This window comes from Tasmannia lanceolata, unplaced genomic scaffold, assembly GCF_043159265.1.
Source record: "Tasmannia lanceolata isolate RefF3 unplaced genomic scaffold, GAP_Taslan_0.1 ptg000037l, whole genome shotgun sequence".
Classification (NCBI taxonomy): domain Eukaryota; kingdom Viridiplantae; phylum Streptophyta; class Magnoliopsida; order Canellales; family Winteraceae; genus Tasmannia; species Tasmannia lanceolata.
The window spans coordinates 23,409,982-23,422,550 of NW_027518714.1; the positions used below are offsets into that span (position 1 = coordinate 23,409,982).

The following is a 12,569-nucleotide window of genomic DNA, read 5'->3' on the forward strand; positions in this document are numbered from 1 at the left end:
TTGCCCTCTGATCCATAGATGAACTGGATGCTATGGAGTCCTCTATAGATAGGAAGGCTGGGATCACCATATGAACATGATTTTTTGGGGCACTAAGTTATTTGCATTGTGGCCCATCAAATGCACGGTTTGGATCCATCCCTTGTTGGCTTCACGGTACTTTTTGAAAAATACTGCACAATATGAATACACCCAAACTATGATTTTTCTGGCAGTTCATCATAGATAGGAGGGTTAGGATCATCCTATGAAAATGATTTTTTTGGGCACATCCTATTTACATTGGCTCATGAAATGGACAGTTTGGATCATCCTATGGTATAGACCCTACAAAAACCTCTAGATCAGAAGGTTGGGATCGAAATTATTTTTCCAACGGTTTGGATCATCATCCTATGCTAATTTCTCCCATATAAAATCCCATTTCTTTCTTTCTCCTTTTACATTCCAAAATTCTCAACTATTAGAGATGGGTGTAGCCGCATCAAAGAAGGTGGAAAAAACCCTCAAAGACTCGCCAGAATTCGATTCCGCCTGCAACTCAGTCTACTCAGACTGCCTGAATCTGACCCAACACGCCTTTCCCGGCGTACTGCCCTACCAGCTATCTGACGCCTCAGACCGCCTTCATCTAAAGCTCTCCACCGCCCTCCCTCTCGTAAAGAAGTGGGCCTCATTGCCTCCGAGTCAGACCCAGGTGGACCAGGCCTTCAAGAGTGTCGAGTCCGATTCCGGAGGAGAAACCCTAAATTCTTCGGAATTCAAGGCCTTTGCGGTGGAGCTATTCCGTGACGCGATTGTGTCAAACGTACAGAATGCTGTTTTACGGCGAGTTCCGATTGGAATCGCTGGAATCGCCGGGTTCGGAATGGTGACTCGGTCGGGGAAGGATTTGGTTGGGGGATTGATGGGGATTTATGCACTTGGTGTTGCTGCTGCTGTTTATCTAAATTTGTCTGGCTAGGGTTTGTGGGAATTTTGTTGGGATTTTTTTCTTTTATGAAATGACTAAATTACCCCTAATCCTATTAGTTATATAGGGAGCCTTGGTTACATTGTCAAAAGCTTGTTTATCTATTGTGTTTGGTAAAGCAAAATTGTGGAATATACTATTTTCCTTAGAAAATATTAGAGGGTGGTGTGTGGATTTTGGGAAAAGAAAAGTATGAAAAATGATGATGTTTTCCTTAGAAAATATTTCTAAGTTCTTGCAAGTCTGAAGTTTTACTTGAAAAGCAATGAAAGTTCTTTATTTTGGGGGAAAAAATGAGTTCACCAAACAATTAAAAATTAACACAAAAAATATGAAGTAGAGCCACATTGTTGGGTGATGTAAACCATATGAAGTAGATAATTTTTTTTTTTTTGAAAAGTAGATAAATTCTCTATAGGATGATTCTAGCCATCTGATCTTTGAAGGTTTAAAGTTTAAAATGAACAGTGAGAGATTGGAGGGTTAGAATCATCTCTAAAATTTCACCATTTCTTTTGCTCTTGTTCATAATTTTGACTTTCTTTGTATTGGAATTTTAATATAACTTTTGCATTATTTTCATGTTAAATTTTAGAAAAGCTAGGGAGTCGTATTATTAACACTTGGGCTGATATCATCAATCGTGCTAACCTTGGTATGCGTCAAATTCATAGCTAAGCTGACCATCTATCTGCCCTAAAAGCAAGAGCTTGGAAAACGGGTGCCAGCAGTTCGGTTGAAACTCGGAATTAGGTAGTAAGTGAATACTTGGGCTTTTGGCCACCGATGAAAGGAAGATTCCCTTATGGAGAAGGAGTAAGGCCTAGGGTAGGGCTCTTTCCTTAGGTCCAAGGTCTATTCCCTCTCCTCCCAGATCATTTCTTTCGAAGTTGATAAGGTTAACCATTCGAGAATGACCCGCGAAGACATGCGTTGTTCTTTTTCAAACTATCCATGAGCCTCTTAGCGATCTCTCGGACACACGGGACGATGATACCTGATAAGGACCACCAACTTGACCATAAGCAACTACAAGCGTAGGCTTGAAAGCTACAAACGAAGCTAAGAAACACAAAGTCCTTTGGCTAGTTCAGTGCTGAAGCTTTTGATGGCACATAAGATTGAGAACATTCTCTCTGTTTAGCTTGAAGTCAGCGGTTTAGGTCAGCCTTAGTCAGGAATAGGAAAAAACAAGACCTGAAGACAGGCTTCTTAAGATCGATCTGTCTTGAAGTGGTCGAGGGAGTATATATTATAGCAATCGCGCTTGGAGTATAAATGAAAGGAGTGGAACGAAGTGTCGCTTCGGGAAACATGGGTATTGAAAATCTTAAAAACCCGTGGGTTCCCAATTTTGAAGGAATTCCTGCCAAGATGACGGATCCTGCCGTAGGTGCCTCTACATGAGCTTCGGGTGACCAAATATGAACTGGTACCATAGGCACTTTGACGGAGAAAGAAGCGAAAGAAGCAATCCATAGAAAGATTTGGCGCCGCTCACTAAATTCTGTGGTTAATGAGATTTGTAAATCGGTGGTTCCTGTTTGGAGAAGAATCAACGGAATAGCTAATAGCATAAAAACAGATCCAAGTGAAGTATATAGGAAAAACTGGGACAGGGCAATTAACGGGGCCAAGCAAGCAAACAGAGGCAATTACAGAGCCAGGTACCAAGCTAACGGGGCAACGTCCAGTCAAGCAAGAGTAGGCTTCAAAGCTGTCTCTCTCTCTTTCAGCTCCTTCGTATCCTATCAAGTCACGCCTAGTGCCCTAGTTGATGGAACTCCTCTCTCTATCAGTACGCCCAGCAACAAGATACGTCCAGGCAAGCAGGCAGACAGAGGAGCTGAAAGAGCCAGAGGTTGCCCCGGGTAGACGGAACAGTTTTCATTTGAAATTGAATCAAAGAAAGAAGGGACTTTTTCTATCCTTCCGTCCTAGTCCTGTCCTTGCCCTTTCATAAGGAGCCCCTAAAGAAGGTCAATCTTACATCCATCCTGTATTTGTAAAGAAAGCAGGGTTTTTCAGCAGGGCTGAGTAGCGCCTCAGTAGGACATCTAATCTTTCTATATGGCTAGCTTAATCTTATTCGAAATGGTTTTCTGCTCTGATCTCCGATCTACTACGGCTGCGGCTTTCTCTTCTATTGCTGATTTCGCTACTTCCATCCTTGAGTATTGGGTATCGTGTGAGTCTTCTCCCAGTTGTTGCTTAGCTGCTTTCTGGGCATCGCTCTCTTTTTTTACAAGCAAGTAAGTCAATCAGGATGCGGAGTTTGAGCTGCGGGGTGAGGGAGAGATGGCTATGTCTATCCCATCCCTTCTTTGGTTCAGTCTTTGGTAGTAGGTGCGATATTGAAGGAGTTTCCATCGCAGGTGAAGGTGCAGGATGTGCTTCTTCCCTTTATAGCGGCTTCTGTCATTTGCACATAAATGTTGTAATAAATCCTATCTCCCCCTATCGAAAGGACTCAACTGAGAAGCCCGAACCTCTTCCTCTTTCTTGGAGCGGAGGTGGGGATGTCACTCATGGAGTACGCACCTGAGACAGCTGATGAGAAGGGGATCTCCAGTTCTGGTAGTCGTTCCAGCGGCTCAGCAACACAAAACGAGGGTTTCGCTCGTTATAGGACTTGACCAAACATCTCACGACACGAGCTGACGACAGCCATGCAGCACCTGTATGAACAAGCAGAAATGAGGCGACCAGAGGGAGATCGCCCTAATCAATAAGCGGGAGAGGAGGGGAGCTATGAGTGAAGAAAAGAAGGTACCCGGTCCCTTGGTTAGGCAAGCAACGAATATATATATATATATATATATATATATGTATTAATAAAATAAAAGGCGAAGTACGCTTTGGTGAGCGAGAAGCAGCCAGGTATAGGAGAAGGGGCGGTATGCAAGTTATGCATGAACTAATGCTGAATAAAAAGCATAAGGATTTCTTGGGTTATCAAATAATACATAGTGCGGGACGGTCAAAACAAGGTAAAAAAGAAATCCTTTACATGTACATTCGATCCACTGTTGGTCATATTTCTTTTTGCCGATTGCAGGTTTTCTACTTATTTATAGGAAAATGATACGGTAACAGAGAGTAAGACCAACGGGAGAACCCAATAATCAGAATGAGCCATCTGTATACACATCAATTCACCCATTTTTTTTTTTTTTAGATAGAGCACAAAAAATACATGGATGGATGGTTAAGTGCATGTGTTTGCAACATTACGATGTGAGTTCAATTTGTACTAGTGATCCATTATTTTTACAATTCAAGAAATGTGGGAACTTATCGTGGAATTAAAAAATTGAGGTTCTTTGAAGATTTTTCAATCATTTGGAGAATTTTGTAACTATATATTTATGAGCAACTGTAAACAACAGGGGCAAATTTATCATCTCCTTATTTGTCAATTGCTGAAGTTCTCCCTGATTTTCCCCTGTTACCTATCCTAGGGAAAAAAACTCAGGATTCGGTGGGGCATACCTTTCTTTTGATAGGTAATGGATATGGGCCTTCGACAAATCATAAACAGCAGAGGGGAAGTTTGCTGGAAGTTGAATGAGTTTCAATCTCTGGTTTTCGCCATTGCGGTCATTAGAAGATCTTGGTAGATTAAGCATTCTCAATATTTTCATGTCATCAGAGCATGGAAGCTTTTCGAGCGAAATTAAATCATAGTAAGTGATTCCCACATAGTGATTCACTGTTTTTGCTGTTACTTGTCCTTCCAAATTCAACTTCATGAGATTCAACAATCAATGGGAATTGTATTATAGAACAAAAAGAAGAAAAGAATTACACCCAAATCAGAAGATCTTGTTAGATTAAGCATTCTCAATTTTTTTCATGTCATCAGAGCATGGAAGCTTTTCGAGAGATATTAAATCATAGTAACTGATTCCCACATAGTGATTCACTTTTCTTGGCTGTATCTTGTCCTTCCAAATTCAACTTCATGAGATTCAACAATCAATGGAAATTGTATTATAGAACAAAAAGAAGAAAAGAATTACACCCAAATCACTGGTTGCAGTGCCCTGTCCCTCAAAAAGAAAAATTACAAAATAGAAAAAGAATAAAATAGGTAATGAATTTTCTTACTCATCGATGTCCAATTCAAGGCCCGGTATGTATTCGAGACTCACGTCAAAAATAACTGGACTCTTTGCAGACACCCTGGGCCTTCCAGGCGCCGAAGTGAGACCTTTCGGAAATGCCAACTGCTCAAAAAACAAAAATGGGAGTAAAACACAATATCCTTGCTTAATAGTGTCATCATTTCTTTGAGTATGTAAATCAGAGAAACATGTTACAGGACAAAGCCATGAAGAAAATATTTTCACCAACTTAGAATAAGGAAATGAAAAGCTCTCTAGGATTGTAAAGAATGCAAGAAAGATTAAGCATTGATGTGATGTTATATGGCAATAGAATCAAGGAGTGCTGTCTTCTTACAGAATGCACTAAGATTAAGCATTGGTATGATATTATGACAGGAAAAATGAGGAGTAATAGTGTTCTTAAGAGATTAGTTGGACACTTAAAAACTCTCAGGATGCAACAAAAATAAGCAGTAATGGTCTTAAAGATTAGTTGGACACCTAAAACTCTTCGCATACTAGTTAGTTTTCAGAGTAATGTCTTGAAGATCAGTTGGACACTTGAAACTCTTAGGATACCACTTAGTTTTCACGCAACTCAAGATGCGGACATGAGTGTATGGAATATGAGCTGCGTCCATGAAAAAAATCCCCATATGATAATATTTAAGAGCATACTATTATGTAAATATTACTTCATATAAGCATAAGAGAATGAAACAATGCTAGTATTTAGCTTACACCTGAGTTGATATACAATACATGTGGACTCCGAAACATGAACCAGGAACCTCAAAAAACTCATATACAATATCTAAAGAGATACTATTATATAAATAAAAAAACACAAAAGCATACGATAATAGAAAAATGAGTCTAGACGCAGAAAACTGCATTGAAACACATAATAATACTAAAACAAATGAAAATAGTTGTGCTGATTAATATTTGACAAGGTGAGATTTAAAAATGGAGAATCCGGGTTACATTTGCTAGCAGTCGAGTGAGCAGAAAAAATAAACTGCCTACAGACCAGTCTTAGCCTAGTGTTTTTCTCTCTTTTTTGTTGGTAGGTAAGCTGGGATTGAACCTACCAAGTCAAAGTTGAGATAAAAAAAAGTCGCAATCAATTAAGCTACAGGCGCAGACCGTGTTACTGAGAAATGAAAGCATTTTTTCACAAACTAAAATATTCCTTCTTCACTTCTAAATAATTATGTTAAAGAGAACTTTTTTTTTTTAATAGTTATGCTAGAGAACTTACAGGGCCTGGAATAAACAGACGACGCTTCCCACCAACTTTCATTCCCAAAATCCCCTCATCTAGTCCTTTGATCACCTGTTTTAGTCACAGAAACATATTCCCATTAAGAAGCCCGATAGAAATGGCACTGCATGGCATACAGTTTTATTTTTACCACATGAGGATCATAGGCCTAGTCTATCGAAGCAATGTTAAAAACTTGGACTCAATTTGCAAACCGGTATTTAATTGCCAAGTTCAATAAAGACGAATTAATGGAAAACTACGATTTACTAAAAATTACCTGATTTGATAGCGAAGTAGGATGTTATTTTTACAAATTCAGATTTTGCACTTTTTACTCTGAACCTGGCCTAACCAAGTTGACTCACCTAAGTTTTTAGTAGATCAGTGATTTTTTTAAGACAGCTTCGAAGTGATATTAACCTTATGGGCCTCATGTAAAGTGTAAACTATATTTAAGCCCACAGAATAATATGTTCTACTACAAATCAATATCACTTCTGTAGGACTTGTTTAACTCTCGCACAAAAATAATATCAAGAAAAGATTTTTTCTCTCTTATATGTGGCTCTAAGTTCTTTCAAGAAACAGACAGCGGCCTAGCTTGAAGTGAGTAGTGTAAAACACCAAGAGCAAGAATTTGGAATCAACACAAGACTTACTATTACGATAAGGAGGCTAAATTTAGATATAGGGAAGTCTCTTCAAGAGCACATCTCTAGCACAGCATATCAGTTCACACAAGATTAAGTGACCTAGTAGGAACAGAAGGCCTAGTAAAACTAGAATGGAATACTTTCAGGTAATGGGTTTGGGTCTCTCGGAGAAGCTGCATCTCACTCAACAATAAACATAGGAGTACATAAAATAATTGTTTCAAGTTGCAGAGACAAGTCTAGCTCAGAGATTTTGAACTCGGTGATCACTATTTCAGCTCTAACAATCCAGGAATTAACCATCTTATTGTCAGATGTAAACTATGATGAGTCCCTGAGCACTCGCGGGTAGTTGGCGATTCAATCAGCTCTATATTTGAAGAAAGGGCTGGTCTCAGGACAGTTCTAGCCTATATAACTTGGTACTGTTCTAACAAAATGAATCCAGATAAATTAAAGCTGGAGTCCTTTTGCATTCTTATGCTCATGTGTGTTCATATATATCCCACGAGAGATGGAGGGTTTTGGGTGTAAAGGTCTTCTGTTGCAAATCATTTAGGCTACCCGAATACAGTAATTTTTGAGGCATTGATTCTACTTCTCAAAGGCCTCAGCATAAGAGTTTATCCACTGTTTAGTTGGCGGCTACTCTCTCATGATTATAGTACTAGCAACCCACCTCTGTAAGTGGCAGAGCAAAGCTAATCCATGTCTTAGTAGTGGGTCCAGGAGTTACTTAAAGTCATCCATTATGGAGGCTGGTCGCATTGAGCAGATAGGGCCCCCACTTACTTGGGCCCCCCTAAACGAAGTCAGGTAAGGTTCCCAGTGAGCAGGTGGGATATTTCATGCATAAGTTGGGAAAAAATGGAACTTGATTGAGTCAGCGTGGATTTCTGGGATCCAAAAACCGAGTCCAAAGCATTTAATAACATATGCTGAGTTATTTATTGATGGCCTAGACAAACTCGGAAACTGGAATAAAAATTTCTCAGTAAGATAAATTTCTCAAACATCAAAAGAAACTAATTTGAAATCACTAAGCATACCTGACCAGAACCAACGCGAAAAAGATAAGGCAGGCCTTTCTCCAAAGAACTGAAATTCAAAATGAGAAGACTTTAACTAGAACCCAATCACGAAGTCTGACCCATAAGCATTTTCAGTTATTGGAGTACTGTAACCAATAGCATCTCATATTCATCAAGTTTACGAAATTTAAGAAATGCCATCAGTAAAAATAGTTTAAATTAAATGCCATAATAAACTGAAATGTTAGCAAAAAAAGCTGGTTAGAGACGTAAATACCTATCAAATATCTGTCCAGATGGTACCATGGCAACATAATTTGCAGCCACCTGAAATAATGAAGATACCAGCGGTAGGCAATGAGAGATATATTTTCAAAATCTGAAAACAACTGAACCATTTGAATGCCATCAATGGCACCATACAAGAGGGCCTGCCAATATGCAAACTAAACAGCTAAGGTGGGCCCAGCAGTACAGCATCAATGCCCTTTTTTTTCTTTTTTAATAGGGAGATTATTTTTTTGGTGAAATGATTTTTTTTTAATAAAAGGACATACGACCATGTGTAGTAAAGCGGTGAAATTCGTTCTATGAGAGACTGGCCTCTAGGACATGATATTAGAATTATTCTCTTGCGGTGAAATTCGTTCTATGAGAGACTGGCCTCTAGGACATGATATTAGAATTATTCTCTTTATAATAAGCAGTAAGTCCACACACACAGAGACTCACTCATTTACATAGGACTGAAAAATGAGAACTTGGTGTCAACTAATGGAACACGGCATATAAGGGATATGAAAGACAACTACGGGGCACCTATCCATTAAATATTGAGGTGGATTCAAAATTGTTAGAAATAAACAATATAAATCAGTGGCATCATATAACTATCCATAATTCAAGAGAATCCAAGTGTCTAATAAAGTATAAAATGCATACCTGAAAACCAACAGGCGGACTAGGACCTTGCCCAAGTTTAATATCCTTGTATTGCAAGCCAGACTCCGTAGTTATCATAGGCACCTATATTAACAAGAAAGGCTACAATCAAAGTTGGTTATTGATAGATGTCATCAATTAACACTAAGTGAATTTCATTTCAAACAAAATGAATTTGACTTCCTTGGTAAAGTTTACATGTAGGATCTATGCCTAATACCTGCACTATAGAAGAGTTTTATATAAGAGCTCAACATTCGTTATAAAAACCAAGGCTTAGAAACTCCATCAAGTACTCAGTAACTTGTCACATTAGCTTCTAGGTCATGATTTGACTCTAGTCAAGCGGGTAACTTCATTTTGATGAAACCAGTCAAATCAAACAAGTACTTGAGAACTAGAAGGCATGTAGTGAATAAAATTGGAAAACATGATTTAGTAAATTAGAGTTGAACCAGACATGGCCCTTACTGAGTATGATTATAAACCTCGAGTATAAGTTTAACTCACCAAGTTTTGATACATTATCAGAAAAAAGATGAAAAGAATGTACAAAGTTTGCTCATTCACAAGTACTTTGGCAGTTTATCTGTAAGATAATGTGTAATAAGAGTCAGATAAGAGCTACTGGTTGATGAAGAAAATATCATATGTATACATATCGCATGTAGAGAATGAAAAATGCTGAAATGAGGACCAATAGGTATGTACTCTTCTCCTTCCATATGAATGTATCCTTATCTTGATTCACTGAACCCTTTCTGATTTTCACGCGTGGAGATGTCCTTCTACAACTTTATATAGTTCTGAATCGAATGAATAGTCTATACTAGCACAAATGCGTTATCAGTGGATGTTCTTGTGGCTGAACCGCCTTTTAAATTTTTGGTTCATGTCAATCTCATCCAGAAAACCTTAGGGGTATTTATTGAGTTCAGTAAAGAGATCTCAGCCTTGTGAAAACTGAAGCATCAAATATATATTTATCTTGGCAAGCAACATGAGACTGCTACTAAGCATGGTTTTAAATTTAGACCGAAATCCGAAATTTCGGATTTCGGTGGAAACCAACACCGAAATCAACAAAAACCGAAACGGTCATTTATTTCGGCCGAAATTTCGATTTTGCCCGAAATTTAAACCTAAAAACCTTTTTTTATTATTATTTTAATATTTTACCGAAATTTCGACCGAAATTTAATATTGAATAAAATACCATTTTGTTTGTGGTACTGGATTTCGACCGAAATTTCGAAATTTCAGGGTCCGAAACCGGTACCGAAACCGAAATTTTAAACCATGCTACTAAGTACACGAAATTATAATCAACAAAGAAAATCCTACTACTCATTCTTATGTCTCAAATTTATGATAGCAAGAATTTTAATCAACAAAAATAGTACAAATATAGGGCTATGTAGTCTCACCATACATTTTCAAGCTCTTTCTCACATGCATCATCACATAGTTTTGGCTTTTCCTCTGGAGGCAAGCCAGCTCCCTTGCCTTCAAATGGAGCTATACCAAGACCAGAAATTGCAAAAATCAACCCCATCGCACATCGCCGTTTGGTAAGAGTGAAACCCTCTTCATATCTTTTTGCACTTGTTGATTTTACTCCACGCTCCAAAGCTGAGCATCGTACTTCTAGACTTTGGATTTTGTGCCCATTTAGTATACGATGATTAGGAGATGCACCTATAGCAAAGCTGGAACCTATAAAGGTACATTCATTCTTTAGTTACACAGCACAACTTGAATTCATTTGGAAGTTGCCCCCAAATATTTCCACAGAAACTTAATGCATTCATGTGCTCAAATGATCCAAGTAAACAACCAGTCTTCAGAAACTTAAATTGTAATGGAGAACTGTGCTGCAATTTGTGAGTTTGAATTGGACGAGCTGGAGAAATACTCATTAATTTTATAAGAAAATCATCTGAGTGAATCAATAACTTGGAAAACTTTATTACAACATCAGAAAGCCTTGCTAAGCAGAGTCAACTAAGCCAAGTTGTGAATTGATCCGTGAGTTCTTTGTTAATTGAACAGAATAACCAAAGGAAAAGAATCTTTAGGCATTAATGTAGTAGTCCAATACCACCAAACAAAAAAGACCAAATACTTTCAAGTGAAAAATAAATTCATAACATATTGGTGTTCGTAAAAAGGTAGGGGTGGCACCAACTGAGGAGAAGATGAGAGAGCACCGCTTAAGATGGTTTGGACATATCCAACATAGGCCTTTGGATGCTCTAGTGAGAAGAGGCGACTCGTGCCAAATTGATGGAGTAAAAAGAGATAGGGGCAGACCGAAAACAACTTGGGTAGAAACAGTGAGGAAAGACTTGATAGCTAGGAACAGGGGCGGAGGCACATATAGCATGAGGGGGGCCATGGCCATGGCCCCCCAATGACTTGAAAACTCTCTTTATACAGTACTGATTCCTTGGATAAAAAATTACTGGCTTAGCTATTTTAGTGGTCATGGCCCCCCCAATGACCAACGCAGGCAAGTGTATATTAGTCTGGCCCCCCAAGTGTAAATTCCTGGCTCCGCCCCTGGCTAGGAACATAACAGAGAACATGACCTTGGATAGGATAGAATGGATAGCTAGGAACATAACAGAGAACATGACCTTGGATAGGATAGAATGGAAGAAAATCATCCACATAGAAGAACCCAACTAGAGCCAGGATTATAACCGGATAGATTCCTTTCACCTTCTTCATGAAATTTTTCTAAAGGATTCATTTAGCCAACCCCAACTAGTTTGGAACAAAGGCTTTGTTGAGTTGAGTATTGATGTTCAATCAATCATCAAAGTTTTAAACTTAGACGAATCATAAATGTAAACAATAGGAATTAATTTCAACTATTGTGGAATAAAACAGCCAATAAACTATGCATATATAATAAGTAATTACTGTCAAATATGGGGCAAAAACAGCCAATAAACTAAGTAAAAAAAATTCTAGCAACTCATTACGAAAAAAAGTTAAAATCTTCCAGAAATGCATCATCAATAGACAATCCAGATCCTTCTTTGGAGTCTGAGCTAGTTAATATTAATAATTTACTAATTTTTAAAGCAAATTTACTATTTTTTATTTTTATATTTACCAACTAAATTATGCAAGGAAATAATGAAAATATGTAAGAGAAAAAAATAAACATGAAATCCATCAGTAAAATAGGAAAAATTCAGGAAAATTAAGAAAATTCAAACAATGAAGAAAAAGAGATTGAAATGAAAAGAAAAAACGAAAGAAACCCGGTTGTGTTTCAATGCAATGCAATGGAATATATTCACAAAGACATATAAAATACAACACATGGAATTATAAACAATTTTCTCTTTTCCTTAGTAAACTTATCAATACACTTCAAATATTTAGAGAAAAAAAAAGAGAAAAACCTTAAAAGATTCTCGGTAAAAAAGAACCCAGATGATTTTCAAGCCATAGCTAGAAAAAAAAAAGTGAATGAAGAGAAGAGAAATTAAGAGGACTTACCCAAAGGAAGAAGAAGGGACGAAGAAGAAGAAGCCATTTGGAACAGGTGTACGTTAATGTGGATAATGCGAGTTA

General features: G+C 37.9%; 2 protein-coding genes across 2 annotated transcripts; one reads left to right on the top strand and one right to left on the bottom strand.

Moving 5' to 3' along the window:
* The first annotated feature begins 425 nt into the window (after window positions 1-425).
* LOC143862162 (uncharacterized) lies at window positions 426-1,126 on the top strand. Its single transcript, XM_077373158.1, has one exon. The coding sequence runs from the start codon at window positions 470-472 to the stop codon at window positions 962-964; it is 495 nt and encodes a 164-aa protein (XP_077229273.1). The 5' UTR covers window positions 426-469; the 3' UTR covers window positions 965-1,126.
* A 3,651-nt stretch (window positions 1,127-4,777) lies between these two features.
* LOC143862161 (FKBP-like peptidyl-prolyl cis-trans isomerase family protein) lies at window positions 4,778-12,569 on the bottom strand. Its single transcript, XM_077373157.1, has 7 exons — window positions 12,495-12,569; window positions 10,411-10,694; window positions 8,979-9,062; window positions 8,314-8,363; window positions 8,055-8,103; window positions 6,347-6,421; window positions 4,778-5,202 (listed from the first exon to the last, which is right to left on the bottom strand). Exons 1-7 carry the CDS (start codon window positions 12,529-12,531, stop codon window positions 5,080-5,082), a joined length of 702 nt encoding a protein of 233 aa, XP_077229272.1. The 5' UTR covers window positions 12,532-12,569; the 3' UTR covers window positions 4,778-5,079.